Below are 16,134 nucleotides of genomic sequence, written 5' to 3'. Positions count from 1 at the left end.
AAAAATTTGAAACATTACAACAGTTTAAAATTTTTAAAAGAATATTTTAAAACAGCATTAAAACCATTAAAACAATATTAATTAAAAGCCTGGGCAAACAGATGCGTGTGTTGGACTTGTATTGCAGAACAACAATTTTGCAACTGCATGTGTGATTGACAAATTTGTATCTACTGACACAAATATTTGACCTAAAATTCATCCGATTATCTTGGCAAGTTTTGTAAAACAGGGTTGATTAGTCTTCACCTAAGACCTATATAAAAGGCTTACTGCAGGAGCACATGTGCAACTGACTCAATCTCATCTGTGACAGGGGCAATATCTCTGCTCAATTGGAATTCTGCTATATCTACCAGCTAATATGTTGATTAGCTGCCGATATGTTTCTGGGCAAAATACAAGGTGTTGGTTATAACCTATAAAGTCCTAAACGGCTTGGGCCTTGGGTATTTAAGAGAATGTCATCTTCATCATGAAACCCACTGCCCATTGAGATCATCAGGAGAGGTCCGTCTGCAGTTGCCACCGGCTCGGCTGGTGGCTACTCAGGGACGGGCCTTCTCCATTGCTACCCCGAGGCTTTGGGATGTGCTCCCTAGTGAAATAAGAGCCTCCCCATCTCTGACAGCTTTAAAAAAGTCTTTAAAGGCACATCTGTTCATCCAGGCTTTTAATTACATATTGTCGTAATGCTGTTTTGAAAATATTGTTTAAAAAAATTAAATTGTTGTAACATTTTAAACTTTTTGGGTTTTTTGTTTTAACTAATGTTTTACTACTTCTGTTTTTTGTTTTGTTGTGAACCACCCAGAGACTTGTTTAAAAAATAAATAAACTCACTCCCCAGACCCCTTTCTCTTTTTCCTGTTTGTACACAGGAAGACAAATAACGGAATGGCAACAGGCAAGGAACGCTTCCATTGAGCGGCACATCTGTAGCTCTGTGGGAGCACAATGGCAAGGGGGAGCAAAGTGGACCCCGCTGCTCCCCAGTTCTCTGTCTAAAGGGCTGCGGCAGCTAAATCGGCCGGCCAGCAATCTGGAAAGGGAATGTGCGACTGAAGCAAAATGGAACAAGCCAGCAGCCTGCGACTCCAGCGTCTTGCGACAGCAGCTGTACCCCTGCCGGTTCATGAGGATTCCTTCTCTTACAAGGTGAGCTCATTTTCCATTCCAGATTTCTTTCTAGAGACAGGCAAAGTGGAGGTTTTGCTTATTTTACATAGCAGATAGTTTTCTGGGTTTGTTCTAGATATATTTATACCCCGCCTTTCCACTGCACAAGTCCCAGGGCTGCTCACAGCAGTTTAAAACACCATCAAAACCCAGGAATAAAACATCGATAACACTCGGCAGTAAAGCAATTACAAAACAGCGGTTGGCATAATAAAGCAGCTGCAAATTAAAGGAAGAATACATGGTTCTGATTTCCCCCCCGAAATGAAAATGTTCTTGCTGCCTGACGGGAGACCTGCAAAGAAGAAGCCAAATGACTCTCCGGGGGGGGGGGGCGGTGTCCAAAGCCTAGGAGGCTCTTTTGGCCTCCCAACCAAATAGAGCTCAAACTATGTCCAAATACCCAGGAAGGATCCCCCACAACGTATTAGGTGGGGGGAAGCTTGTATGGCAGTCCTTCAGGTATCCTTGTCCCAAGCCCTTTAGGGGCGCAAGGTTTAAACTAGCATTTTGAATTTTGCCCAGAAGCACAGTTTCCAATGAGAAAATGATGGCATAGACAACTGCCTTATACTGAGTCAAGCCATTGGTCCATCTAGCTTAGGACTGTCGACCCTGACTGGCAGCGGCTTCTCCAAAGTTTCAGGCAGGAGTCTCTCCCAGCCTTCCCTGGAGATGCTGGCAGGGATTGAACCTGGGACCTTCTGCATGCAAAGCAGATGCTATGGCCCTGTTCCCATAACAGCAGGTGTCCCATGGTGCAGGAGTGGGGTCACGTGACTCCAAAAGCCAGCACCCATCAGCAATCCAGCTGCTGCATTCTGGACCAGTCGAAGCTTCTGAATGCCTTACAAAGGCAGCTTGGCATAGAACAGGGTCGGCAATGTGGGCACCCCAATTGTTGTTGAACTACAACGAGTGTAATTGTCATCTGGGGGATGCAGCTCCCTCCAAGAAAGCAGAAGAACCTGCTCTGCTTCAGTTTATGGGAGCCAAATAAGTTTCAAGTTGGAATGTCCTTGTCCTCTTTTTATATACTTGACGTTTCCTCAGAGCTTTTGATGGAATTGGTTTGGGGTCCCTCTTGGGCTTCCTTTGCATTTTCCATGGATCCATGTTTTTATAGATCAGGGCTGATCAACTGTTGGCTCTCCAGAGATTGTAGAACTACAGCTCCTGTCATCCCCATCCGCAATAGTTGGGAAAGATGGGAGCTATAATTCTACAGCAGCTGGAGCACCAAAGTTGCGTACTCCTGTTAAAGGTAAAGTTGTGCCATTGAGTTGGTGTCAAGTCCTGGCGCCCACAGAGCCTTGTGGTTGTCTTTGGTAGAATACAGGAGTGGTTGACCATTGCCTCCTCCCACAGAGTGTGAGATGAGGCCTTTCAGCATCTTCCTATATTGCTGCTGCTCAATATAGATGTTTCCCATAGTCTGGGAAACATACCCGCAGGGATTCGAACCGGCAACCTCTGGCTTGATAATCAAGTTGTACCCCTGTTACAGATAATAAAAACACACAACAAAGCACAAAATCTTCACTTACTTGTGTGCGTTTTCTCAGAAAGTGAAATGTTGTGGTGTGTGTGTGTGTGTGGTGGCATGCTATGCCAATTGTCATTGATAAATAGCTTTCAGCTACAATTCTGTATAGAATTACAGGCTACTGTATTACCGTTGTCCAGGGTTTCTCAACCTTGGGTTCGCCCAGATGTAGTCTATGGGCCAGGGGTCTGAAAATGCAACTTTGCTCCCCAGCGGTTGTTGAACTACAACTCCCATCATCCTCAGCCACAGCAACAGTTCAAAAACAGCTGGAGTGCTCAGGTTGCCTACCCTGGTATAGCAGAATCACGTCAGCTGCCACCTTGTCATGACTCCCTTCAATGGCATATTCACTGTGCTAATTACCAAGGCTTATTTGAAAAAAAAAACCTGCCTGTTCCAGTTTCCAGAGATTCCCATTCCAAACAGCTATGGGTAGAAGAATAGTAAGAGGTATTTACTATTCAGTGGGCAGCTGGGAAACCAGTTCCTGATTCAGGAGCAAGATGCTGACCAGCTAACGGCTCAACTCCCAAGCTTCTGCTTCTATCTGGACTTTTCCCCCCTCCCTGGACATGCCTTCCAGGGGATTGACACACACACACACACCCACTGGGAAGAGAATAATCTAGAAAAGGTCCTACTAGCAAGAGCCCTCCCAGGGAGCGGGGGAAGCACCAATTATACCTGTTTAAAAACAATTGCATTGGCTGCCTATAAGTTTCTGGGCAAAATGCAAAGTCCTGGTAATTACGTTTAAAGCCCTAAATGGCTTGGGACCGAGTTACCTGGGAGAGAACCTTCTTCTGCATGAATCCCACTGCACAATAAGGTCATCGAGAGATCTGTATCCGGATGCTCATCTGGTGGCGACTTGGAAGCAGGCGTTCTCTATAATCACTCCTGGGCTGTGGAATGCACTCCCTGTAGATATCTGTGGCTTAACATCTGTATCGGCCTTTAAAAGAGCCCTTAAGACACGTATCTTCTTCTTTTTTAAGCCTGGCTTTTAGTAATCTTTGACTGTTCTGTTTCACCTTATTGTTTCCATAGTTTGCTTTATTGTGTTTTTATTGTATTTATGGTTGTGAACTGCCTAGAGCCTTCGGAGTCGGGCGGTATATGAATTACATTAAATAAATCCACCCCCAGCCACAATGGGTTGAAATGGCAAGGAAGCTGTTCTAGGCCAGATAATAGGTGGAATTTTCCAACTGTAAGAGCTGTTTGACAGGGAAACGGTCTGCCTCAAAGAGTAATGAGCTCTTCTTCTCTAAAGATTCTTGGACAGAGGCTGGGTGACCATCAGTCAGGAATTCCTGAACTGAGCAAGGAGTTGAGGACCTCCAAGGTCCCTTTCCAAACTTTAAAATTATTAGTTTTTCCTTCCCCTGCCCTGCACTGTTGACCCTTGGTGCATGGAAGCTGGCTTATATCAAGTCAGACCCTTGGTCCATCTAACTCAGTATTGTCTACACAGGCTGGCAGCAGCTTCTCCAAGGTTGCAAGAAGGAGTCTCTCCTAACCTATCTTGAAGATGTCAGGGAGGGAACGAGGAACCTTCTGCATGCAAGCATACAGATCTCTATCCAGGCCTGCTCAGCTTCGGCCCTCCTGCAGATGTTGGCCTACAACTCCCATAATCCCTGGCTATTAGCTACTGTGGCTGGGGATGATGGGAATTGTAGGCCAAAAACAGCTGGGTGCGGGGGCTAAGTTGAGTAGGCCTGCATAGACATTTGTGGCTTTATCATCTTTATCAGCCTTTAAAAGAGCCCTCAAAACACACACACACCCTTTTTTTTAGCCTGGCTTTTAGTAATCTCTGTTTTAAATTGTGTTATGTTATTTTAAGTTTGTTTTGTTTTTTATTGGAGCCTTGGGAGTTGGGCAATATATAAACAAAATAAATAATAATGTTCTTCCAAGAGCAGCCTGCTCCCCTAAGGGCAATATCTTACAGTGCTTACACATACGGTCTCCCATTCCCCTGCTCATACCCCTGCTAACTGGCAATAATGTGGTGATTCTCTTTATTGAGCAGGGGGAGAGTAACTGGCCCTATCCAACCCCAGCACAGTACCTCCGGTGATTGCTGCTGGTGTCTGTCTTATGTTTCTTTTTAAATTGTGAGCCCTTTGGGGACAGGGAGCCATCTTATTTATTTGTTATTTCTCTGTGTAAACTGCCCTGAGCCATGTTTAGAAGGGCGGTATAGAAATTGAATGAATGAATAAACAAATAATTTCAAATGCAAACCAGGGTAGACCGTGCTTAGAAAAGAGGACCATTCGTTTTTGCTACCACAAGACCAGCTCTCCTCCCATAAGGGTGGATCCGGTCTTGCAATCACAGAAGCCCACCACAACGCTTTGGGGTTTCCCCTCTTCAGACAAGCCCTGCTGTAAGTGTGAGCGGTGGGGCACGCTGCTGATTGACACGATGGGGGCAAGACCCCTTCGCCCGACTGTACATGGCAGATTGACACGGCGGGGGCGGGACTTCCTCCTCCTTCGCCCTGCTGTGCTTGGCTACAATGGGGCGATTTCATAATGTTTGAATGAGGCTAGAGAGAAAATGGAAACTGAATCAGCCTTAACCCCTTGACTAGGGCTCTATAAAACCTGAGTTCTTTTGTGGGCCTCGTTGGGGAAACAACCCTTGTTTGGAGGAATAGAAAAGCTTGGGTCCGCTCTGTGGAATTTAAAGGCATTCTGTGTTGGAGCATATCCTTTCCGCCAGAGAAGGGACATCGACATTTTCTGCTCTATACAAAATCTACTTGGACTAATTGGGACTCTTAAAGACCAGAGGGCGGGGAGAAGAAACGCATCTTTGAGAGAGTGCCGTCTTAATACATGTTGATTCTCTGCCCATGTGCATCTACGTGTATATTTAATGTTATTGAGTGAAAGAAAGAAATGCAGCACTCTAATCATAGAGGAGAATTTGTTGTTGAGTGAAATACAGCAGTTTGATCAGTCCGGCAGCTCCAAGGCTTCAGCATGCAAAAGACCTGAAAAATTTACTAAATACTATAACTCAGCGAGGGAGCTCTCTGAAAAGGTTACTTGGCTAGTCACCATCTTGGACTCAGAGTGATCCGTGTATATTTAAAGGACTATCTAACGTGTTCGATCTCTTATAGCTTTGCAAATTTGCTTGCTGTTTGGGCCCTTAGGATCTCCAGTGCAGTGAGGGCCCAAACGGCAGATAAATTAGTTGTCCTTCGGTTCTCCCCCAAACTTAGTATCCTTGTTCAGGGGAAAGCAGAGCCTACTCTTTCCCTGGCCACACCCATCAGCCTGAACCAACTACAGTTCCTTCTAGAGTGGGGTGGTGTGTGTTACATTTGCAGAAGCAACCCCTCTTTCCCCCTGTGCAAAATGAGCTAGTACCGCTCCCCGAAGTTTTCTGTGGACCCCGGAAGAGAGTCGCTTCACACCAAGTTCTGGGGAAGAGAGCAGCCGGGGACAGGTGCAGCTTCTCTCCTCTCACTTGGCGCTGTGTTTTGGAGAAGAAAGATGGCCCCTCTCCTGCACCCCTTGTTCTTGCCAGCAGAGTTGGAGGTAGGCAAGGAATCTTGTCTCGTAGGAAGCTGCCTGATACTGAGTCAGGCCATTGGTCCATCCAGCTCAGGATTGCCACTCTGACTGGCAGCGGCTCTCCAAAGTTCCAGGCAGGAGTCTCTCCCAGCCCTTCCTGGAGCTGCTGCCAGGGATTGAACCTGGGACCTTTTTGCAATGCGCTGCAGATACACTGAGCTACGGCCCCATCCCCTAAGGGCAAATCTTGAAGCAGATGGTGCCCGCATATAGATTCCCATCCAAATGAAAATCAGGGTGGGCCCTGTTTAGCAAAGCGATCATTCATGCTCACTGCCGCAAGACCAGCTCTCGCTTTGTGTGGGGCTTTTGTGGGAGTCAAAACGGTGCAAGTATTTCACCAGTGCAGTGTGAAAGGTCGTTGCCTCCTTTGAATTATCGACAGTTTTATAGCAAGCTTGGGGGAAGGCGTCTTTGGGCCAGACACCCACAAGACAGGGTGTGGCCTGAAGAAGTATGGGTACTCAGCAGGATTGGTGACTGAATTTGTGGGCTGTCGATGCAGTTTTATGTAAATGTGAAGCAGTAAGGATGTGCAAAACATTTGGGGCTCGAAACGGGCCGTTTTGGGTGTTTCAGGTGCAAAACAAATCACCCTTAAAATAAAGGGCTTGTTTCGAGCTCAAAACAAAATGACCTTGTTTCTTTTTGAAGTGTTTTGAGCTCCATTTTGGAGGGCTGTTTTTCCCGGGAGAGCTGCTCTTCCAATTGGAGTTGGTGGGTAGACTTGGCCTCCACTCTGGGCTTAGCTCGTCAGCCTGCCTCAGAGGGCTGTCCTCCAAGGCAGGCCAAAACACTTGTCCAAAGTGAAGGCCTGCTCTGCCCACCGACCCCAATCAGTAGACAAGATCTCCCTGGAAAAACCGCCCTCCAAAATGGTGCTTGAAACGTTGAGGCTTGGCCACTGTTTGGACGAAACATTGCAAGCATTCTGCATTTTGTTTTGAGCTCCAAACAAAACACAGCCCATGTTGTGCACATTCCTATGAAGCAGTAGTCGGCACTGAAGCCTTGATGTGGCAGGTATGGTTACCATGTCTACACACGGGGAAATTAATACCTGCATCTATTTCTTGCAGGAAAACCTGATTGGTGCATTACTGGCTATTTTTGGGCATCTTATTATCAGCATTGCACTCAACCTCCAGGTGAGCAAGGAGGATTCCCCCCACCCCCCAAAAAAGTGGCTGACATCCTGACTTGTGCAGAAGTTGTGCTAGAACAAGAAAATGGTATCAGTGAGCTAAAAACAGGGATTTTTAAATTTTTATTTATTTATTTTATTTCTATATTGCCTCATACCAACGTCTTGTGGTGGTCTACGAACTAAATGATAAAACCAGCATTACAACCAAATTAAAACAGTTATAAAAAATTAAAAAAAACCAATTTAAAATGGCATTTTAAATTTGTGCTCTTTAGTCCACAGCCAGGCCCACAAATTTTCGTCATCGGTACCACCTCGGGGGGCCAAATGCTCATAGTCATTTTTATCTATCGTTCAATTTCTATACCGCCTTTCTTAAAACCCGTCCTAAAGAGGTTTACAAAAACTAAAATACAATAAAACTCCATTAAAATCACATTAAAACACTGGAATACGTTAAAATAAGGACCAAAGAAACGCCAAAAAGCATCAACCCTAACGAAGACAGACAGACGGGGTAATAGCTGGAATGTCTCTTGACGCTTCCTTGAACTCCCTATGCAAAGAGTGATGAAGCGCCACCCAGATGCTGTCTAGGTGGTGAGAGAGTCCATGTGAGGGGATGAAAGGCTTCCTTCCTCCCAACGTTGATACTGCCATGAAGACTGCTTTGGCAGCATCTTGCCGCCGTATCCTGGTGGCACAACTGACAGACCACTGGTCACATGTTGAAAAACATAGCAGCAGCTACCCCCTTCGAGATGGAAAATGAGTGATAGCGTTGTTGCACATATAGCTGTCTGTCATCCCTACTCCAAACAATTACGGTAGCATTGGTCATTTTTGCAAAGAGGAAAGGGTTAGGGCCAGGGTAACAATGAACAAATGGTGATTCGTTCTCCATGGAGTAATCCTTGGAAGACATTCTTGCCAATTTCCATTCCCATTCCTCTAACGACATGGATAAAATTTTATAGTAATGCTTGTGTTTGTTAAAACTTCTAGAAGCTTTTAAAACAAAACTGCAAAATCTGGCCACTGCAGGTCTGATGGTCAGGACAATCAAAACACAAGAACACACTGAAAGCTGAAAATCTGGCAATGCTGTTGACCTCTTTTCAATGTTTTGGGTGCAGGATTTGTCAAAAATCATGATGACCCCAAGGTATGGCTCCTACCTAAGTCCCAGCTGGCTCAAGTGTGACTTGTGTGGTTGTGCAGAAGTTCCTTTAAAATATAGGAGGCATACCACAGAATGTACACCTGTTGGAGATGCTGCCAGGGAAGGAACTGGGAACCTTCAGCTCTTCCCAGAGCGGCTCCATCCCCTGAGGGGGAGTTTCTTCCAGTGCTCACACTTCTAGTCTCCCTTTCAGATGCAACCAAGGTGGACCCTGCTTAGCTAAGGGGACAAGTCATGCTTGCTACCACAGACCAGCTTTCCTCTCCTAAAAAGATCTCAAGTTCAGAGCCAGGAAAGATCTTAGGGAATATAGGAAGCTGCCATATACTGAGTCAGACCATTGGTCCATCTAGCTCAGTATTGACTTCACAGACTGGCAGCAGCTTCTCCAAGGTTGCAGGCAGGAAACTCTCTTAGCCCTATCTTGGAGATGCCAGGGAGGGAACTTGGAACCTAGATGCTCTTCCCAGAGCAGCTCTGTCCCCTAAGGGGAACATCTTACAGTGCTCACACTTCTAGTCTCCCATTCAAATGCAACCACGGTGGACCCTGCTTAGCTAAGGGGACAAGTCATACTTGCTACCACAAGACCAGCTCTCTTCTCCAGTGATGTAACGCACGTAGCTAGCACGGCAGCCTTGCCACTAGTGTGGTGTCCTTGCACAAGTGCACCATCAGGATGTCGGCCACTGATCTTGGAACACACCTCGGCAAGAACACCAGTGTGACTTCTGGGTGGCCTTTCCTTTCCTAGAAGTACAGCCATATCCGGCTGGTGGGTTGTAAAGACAACCGGGCCTATTTCAAGACCAAGACGTGGTGGTGCGGCCTGTTCCTGCTTTTGCTGGGGGAGCTGGGGGTCTTCTCCGCCTATGCCTTTGCTCCCCTTTCCCTGATTGTACCACTCGGAGCGGTGTCTGTCATCGGTAAGTCTGCCCAAGTTTGTTTTACCTATATGGCGTATAGAAAATGGGAACTCAAAGTATAGACAACTGTGGTCTTAATTGTCTAATTTTAATGTGTTGTTCTATTCCACATTGTAGCTATTATATGTTTTAACTATTTATACTTTTAGATGTCCTACTTTTAAAGATAGTTGTATACCTACCCTTGTTTTAGCTCTAGTGTATTAACCCACATCTTCTAGGATTGTATCTTAATAATTATAATATTACCCTTGTCTTGTCTTATTTTATTAGTCCCCCCACAATTTTTAGAATTTTATTTTAATCATTACTTTATAGACTGATTATAGTTATGAATTTGCAGCAATTTAGTTGTATAATTCAGTTCTCTTTTATTTCATTGTGCTTGTACTATATCCTGTGCTGGTCTTTGACCATAATAAAGATGAATGATTGATTGACAACTGTGGCTCTCCAGTTGTTGCTGAACTACAACTCCCATCATCCACAGCCACTAGTAGCTTGGTCTAAGGACTGTGGGGTGGGGGGTTGCCAAAGGAGGCACCTTGGGTGGCTCCCCTCTCTCCCACGCTGCCTGCAGGCTGGCTATTCATCAGGTAGAGCTATGCAGATAACCTTGCAGCTCTACCTGACAAAGGGCCAGCCTGCAGGCAGCATGGCTGTTGGGTGGACAGGAAAGAGAGGGGCCACCTGAGCCATCTTCTTTGGCACTCCACCCACCAGCTCCTTAGAAGAAGCCACGACTGCCCCCAGCCAAAAAAAAAAAAGTGACACGGGTTGATGGGAGTTGGAGTTCAACAACAGTCGGAGAGCCATGGTTGCCTAGCCCTGATCTAGGGGGAAGGGGCACCAGGAGAAACCCCATCTGTGCTGTGGTTGGAATGAGGAGGGGCAAAAAAAGTTGGTGTGGGGGAGTTCTGAGTGGAGCAGGATTGGGGAGAGGAGAGATGCTGGTTCTCCCCGTTCTTTATTTGTGGGACTTCACAAGCCTTGGCTTGTAAAGGAAGTACTTTTTTCACCCAACGTATAATTGCCCTATGGAATTCTCTGCTACAAGATGTGGTGGCAGCCAACAGCCCTGGATGGCTTTAAGAAGGGTTTTGATAAATCCATGGCGGACAGGTCTATCAACGGCTGCTAGTCTGAGGGCTGTAGGCCGCCTCCAGCCTCCGAAGCAAGATGCCTCCAAATACCAGTTGCAGGGGAGTAGCAGTAGGAATGAGTGTGTGCCCTCACCTCTTGCCTGTGGGCTTCCCAGAGGCATCTCGTGGGCTACTGTGTGAAGTCCAGCAGGATGCTGGACTAGATGGGCCTTGGGCCTGATCCAGCAGGGCTGTTCTTATGGTCTAGCTATCTTCTTATTGGTAATACTTATCGCTCTTCTTCTCTTCACCTAGCAAGTGCAATCATAGGAATCATATTTATCAAGGAAAAATGGAAGCCCAAGGATTTCTTGAGTAAGTTCCAAATGCATGATTTATGTCTTGTTGGCATGGAATATAGCCTTTTCTCTTTCTTCTCTGTGTCCCGGATGGGTATTGTATTTACCTGAATCCAAGACTAGTTGTTTCCAAAAAAATGGGGTGGGGGGGGGGCTGTCACCTTAAATCAGAGTGTGTATAGCCTGAATTTTACCTCCTATTTCTTTTAAGGGGGTCATCTTAAATTTAGGGTCATCTTCTATTTAGGAAACCATCTAATGGCGCAGTGGGGAAATGACTTGACTAGCAAGATAGAGATTGCCGGTTCAAATCCCTGCTGGTATGTTTGCCAGACTATGGGAAACACCTACATTGGGCAGCAGCGATATAGGAAGATGCTGAAAGGCATCATCTCATACTGAGTGGGAGATGGCAATGGTAAACTCTTCCTACCAAAGACAACCACAGGGCTCTGTGGTCGCCAGGAGTCATCACCGACTCGACGGCACACATTACCCTTTACCTTTATCTGTTTAGGTAAATGCGATCAGATACACTGACAAGAACTGGTAACCAGCACTCTCCTCTGAAAATCCCTTCTGCTTTTACGGATCACATTTTCTGATTCTCAGCTGCTGGTTTGTTAGAATCCACTCTTGCAGTACCAGGCTGGAGTGTCTTTATCTCAGAGAGGCAAAGGTTAAGCTCGCACACAACCTTCCTTCATATAATAGTTTGTGGTATTACTGTGGTACTAATATAACCTACTCTAGGCCTCTGAACTAACCCATTAATACGGCCTCTCCTGTCCTCTTCCTGCCAAAGGACGCTACATTTTATCCTTCGTAGGCTGTGGCTTGGCCATTGTCGGAACATACCTCCTCATCACCTTTGGCCCCAACAGTCATGAGACCATGACGGGAGAGAACATCACTAGACACTTGGTCAGCTGGCCGTTTCTTTTGTATATGGTAAGGAGGCCTATGGAAGCGGGACCGGATGCAAGTCGGTAAAAAGGTCTTTTGAGGATGGCCCGGTTATGTGCCAGATTAAGTTACTTTGGGCCACCAAGGAATCCTTCCCGGGAAGTGATGTTTTGTGAATGTGGCTGGAAAGGGGAGCGTTGGTAGCTTATTCTTGTGGAACTCTCTGCCACAAGATGAGGTGACAGCCAGCATCCTGGATGGCTTTAAGAGGGGTCTGAAGAAATTCATGGAGGAGAGGTCTATCAATGGCTACTAGTTGGAGGGCTATAGGCCACCTCCAGCCTCAGAGGCAGGATGCCTCTGAGTACCAGTTGCAGGGGAGCAACAGCAGGAGAGTAGGGCATGCCCTCAGCTCCTGCCTGTGTGGGATCTCGTGGGCCACTGTGTGAAACAGGATGCTGGACTAGATAGGCCTTGGTCCTGATCCAGCAGGGCTGTTCTTGAGTTCCAAAGTTTCTTTCAAGGAATCCTTTGTTGTCCACTTTTCTACAGTCCCATGCATCTGCCCTGGAATCCCTGAACTTTGCAGGAGGTTCTAGGGCACCTTCTAGTATGAGGGTTCCCAACCTTCGCTCCCCAGATATTGTTTGACCACAACTCCCATCATCCCCAGCCACTAGGGAATGATGCACTCAGTTCCTGCAGGACACTGGCCAGGCCTGGAGGACCTCGGTGTCCCCATAAGACTGGAAAAGATGCAGCTCAGACAAATAGGAGGTGGACATTGTCTGCCTTCGTACCCTGTCGGTGAGCTTCCCAGGCATCTGGTGGCCACACTTGCAAACAGGATCCTGGACTAGATGGACCTCTGGTCTGAGCCAGAAGGACTGTTCTTTTTCCAGTCTTAATAATGTAAGGTGGGAGGTCTCAAACTGGAGCCCCTAGATGTTGTTAGCCTACAACTCCCATAACCCCCTGCCACACCGTTGTGCCTGGGATAATGGAAAGCATAATCCAACAGCATCTGGGGACCCATGCTGGAGAGCCCCTGAAGTAAGGAGAGGGGTGAATCCTTGGGAAAGAGGGTTAATGTTGGGGACTTCTCATCTTGATTCCCACATACAAAAGCTCTCAACATTTTAACCCGCCATGAGTTTTCAGGATAAGGTATTTTTAAAAAACCATAATAAAATCAGCTTCCAGGTTGCTGATAAGCTAAACCACGAGATCTCATTCTTTTCTCATATCTCCCTCTGGGAGCAAAATGCAGTCACCTCTCCAGTTGACAAAACCAGGATCGTTCTGAATTGTTGGGGGTGGGTTCAAGCATCACAGGGAACCATGGTTTATTTTAACTAAAGTTTATTTAACAAATCTGGATTGGTGCCATAGATGATCAGTCGCCAAATCTTGGCTTGTTTGTTCAGGTCCTTCTCCTTCCATGATCCAGGCTTGTCTCATTGAGATGGGAATGAGGTCATAGCTCAGTGGAAGAGCATCTGCTTTTCATGCAGATGGTCCCAGCCAGGTTCCCTCCCTGGCAGCTTCTCCAGATAGGACAGGGAAAGACTCTTGTCTGAAATTCTGGAGAGCCGCTGCCAGCCTGTGTAGACAATACTGAACTAGATGGGCCGATAACTGACTCAGTATAAGGCAGTTCCTGTGCTCCTGTTTTTCTTTCTATGTGAGAGCCCGGTGAGGGCAAAGCTACTGAAACAGACCAAGAATAAACCACAGGTTCAGGTTCAGACATCCACGGTTAAAACAAGCCAACCAAACTGCAAACCTAGGGTTCACATTTGATGGCCTGAAATAAACCACAGTTTGTTGGCTGGTGCAGGTTCAGACATATAACTAGCCGTGGTTCAATAAACAAACCATGGTTCTTTGTGATATCCAAACCAACGCACTGAGTTGAAATGAAGTCCAGCCTTATTTCTGCTCTTGTCTTTTTCCTAGCTGGTGGAGATCATCCTCTTCTGCCTGCTGCTGTATTTCTACAAAGAGAGGAAAGCTAACTATATAGTTGTGATTTTGCTGCTGGTAGCACTACTGGGTAAGACTGCATGTGTTTGCTTCTATTCTGCTGGTGATGCTGCAGAGTATCCTCTCTAATAAAAGCCTTGGTGTCTGTCCGTGGACACCAAGGCATGTGTCCGTGCCTCCCTGGGCTGTTCTGGGCATGCGCGGAGCGCATGCTCAGAACAGACCGAGGGAGACACAACCGCCAGCACCCGGCGGCCATGTTGGGCAGCCAGAAGCGGCCACCCCGAAGAAGCCGGTGAAGCCCTGCAAAGCCGGTAAAGAGGCAGCGGGGGAAACTGGCCGAGGCGGCGGTGGAGCCATGGCCGAGGCCTGGCCGCGCCGCCGAAGCCGGGCGGAAGGAAGAGGCAGCGGGGGAAGCCGGCTGAGGTGGTGGCAGAGCCGCCGCTGAGGCCTGGCGGCGCTGCCGCCAAGGACGGGCAGCTGGAAGACTTTGGGGCCCTTGCCCCAAATGTTTCCCACCATGGCCGCCGCCCACTCTCCCGCCCTCCCAGCTGCCCAATTTCTTCTTCCCCGCTCCCCCCCCCAAATGATGAAGGGCCAAAATGACCCATGAGAATGCCTCCGCGGCCGCCGCCAGCCACCCTCCCAGCTGCCCGAGCCCTCATTACCCAATCCAGCCCGCAACAGTCGGGCGAAGTAAAAGCATATTCTGCAAAGAAGAGAGGAGCTCGCGAACAGAGCTCCTCTCTCTGCAAAGCCTCTTCCCAAACTGGTGCTTTGGGCGCAAAGGACGCCTATTGCGTCCTTTGCGTCCATAGCGGCAGTTTGGGCAGTGGCTTAGGCAAGAGGGAGGGGGGACAAGGGCAAGGACAAGGGACAAGTTGCTCGGGCAAGGGGCAGGGGGGACAAAGGCGAGAGGGAGTGGGGCGGGTGGAGAAACTCTCCCCTGCTAGCGCCCGTTATTTCAACGGGCCTGAAAACACTAGTTTCATATACTTGGTTAATTTTCTAATCACTGCCTGTGTGAGAGCATGTTCTGCCTTGCTTGCTTACCTAAACACTCAAACTAAATGTGGCACAGTTGTTTTAAGTGGAGGAAAGTGGATTTGGGGTGGGGGGGACAGCTTAATCCTTTGACCATTTTTCTGCTTTAAATAACACACGTTCCCCAGCTGGTTTTCTCCTCTCATGTACCCGCATCTTTTTCCCTCATGGGGAGAAAAGCAGCAGGGGGGGAATTGTGAGGAAAGGAAATTAAGTACCTTTTCTTTGCCTCCCCCCCCCCCGTGTCTGTCTCTCTCTTTCTCTCTCTCTCTCTCTCTCTCTCTCACACACACACACACACACACACACACACCCATCCCTGTTCCTCTGCTTAAACAACCAGCCTTAAACAAGTAGGTACAGGCAAAAGAAAGCTGGATGATACTGTCAACTGGTTCTCATGATCAGAACTTGGATAGGAAAAGCCACCTACCCATGTTTGGGAGATGCACATGCTCCTGTATTCTGATCGTGTATGTGTTACAAATGAGATGGGAGGCGGAGAGTTTGATTGTTTGCTAAGCTCCAGCTGGGTAGAATGAGCATGCCGTATCCAGATTCTGTACCCATATTCAGAACGAGATGGGAGGGAAAGCTGTCCTAACCAGCTAGGGCTTAGCTAACGCTTAAGGTCCCCACTCAAACCTTGTTTTTAACTTGCACACAATCGCAAGACAGGAGGTGTTTCCTACCCTAATTCTGATTACACGAACTGCCCTTGTCTCTATCTGTGGGGCTTTGTACGCTGTCATCTGGGGGTAGTTTGGGGTGGGAAGAGCCCTAGCCCTGATGTCCACACAGAACCAGAGCCTCTGTTGGGCTCCCCTATTCACCACCCAGATGATCACAGCTGCCGAGAGCTGGGAGGAGGGAAGGTCTTCTGGGTATCGGGAGAGACCTCCCATAATGCACCACACTGCCAGCCATAAGGAAAACCTCATTACATCACAGCTGGCCAAAAGTGGGAAGGAAGCAGGGCAAGCCCCAATCAAACCATTTTAAGCAAGTGATCATAGAGTGGGCTGTGCGGAGCGGCACATTCACAGATCACAGCTCCTCCAGGGTTGGCGCTCTCAAACAATCACAACAGCCCGGCTAAAAGTGAGGTAGGTGGAAAACAACCTCTTTCTCGGGTCGTCTGTGCAACTGCTACTTTCAAGCTGTTCCCGGG

General features: G+C 47.5%; 1 protein-coding gene across 7 annotated transcripts in view; it reads left to right on the top strand.

Moving 5' to 3' along the window:
• The window catches only part of NIPAL3 (NIPA like domain containing 3), a 35,634-nt gene that overhangs the window by 7,357 nt on the left and 12,143 nt on the right, over positions 1 to 16,134 (top strand). For 4 of the 7 annotated variants that reach the window (XM_053268508.1, XM_053268509.1, XM_053268510.1 and 1 more), the window contains 6 exons: positions 882 to 1,158; positions 7,410 to 7,478; positions 9,415 to 9,586; positions 10,984 to 11,043; positions 11,833 to 11,978; positions 13,893 to 13,989. In XM_053268508.1, coding sequence (XP_053124483.1) covers positions 1,072 to 1,158; positions 7,410 to 7,478; positions 9,415 to 9,586; positions 10,984 to 11,043; positions 11,833 to 11,978; positions 13,893 to 13,989 — 631 coding nt within the window. In that variant the 5' untranslated portion in view covers positions 882 to 1,071. Of the gene's footprint in view, positions 1 to 881; positions 1,159 to 5,257; positions 6,295 to 7,409; positions 7,479 to 9,414; positions 9,587 to 10,983; positions 11,044 to 11,832; positions 11,979 to 13,892; positions 13,990 to 16,134 lie in introns of those variants that run through there. The other 3 variants (XM_053268512.1, XM_053268513.1, XM_053268514.1) reach the window with 3 other exon arrangements.

Source organism: Hemicordylus capensis, chromosome 7 (genome assembly GCF_027244095.1).
Source record: "Hemicordylus capensis ecotype Gifberg chromosome 7, rHemCap1.1.pri, whole genome shotgun sequence".
Classification (NCBI taxonomy): Eukaryota; Metazoa; Chordata; class Lepidosauria; order Squamata; family Cordylidae; genus Hemicordylus; species Hemicordylus capensis.
The sequence above is the reverse complement of the archived record's forward strand: the minus strand, read 5'-3'. Positions and strand labels throughout refer to the sequence as shown.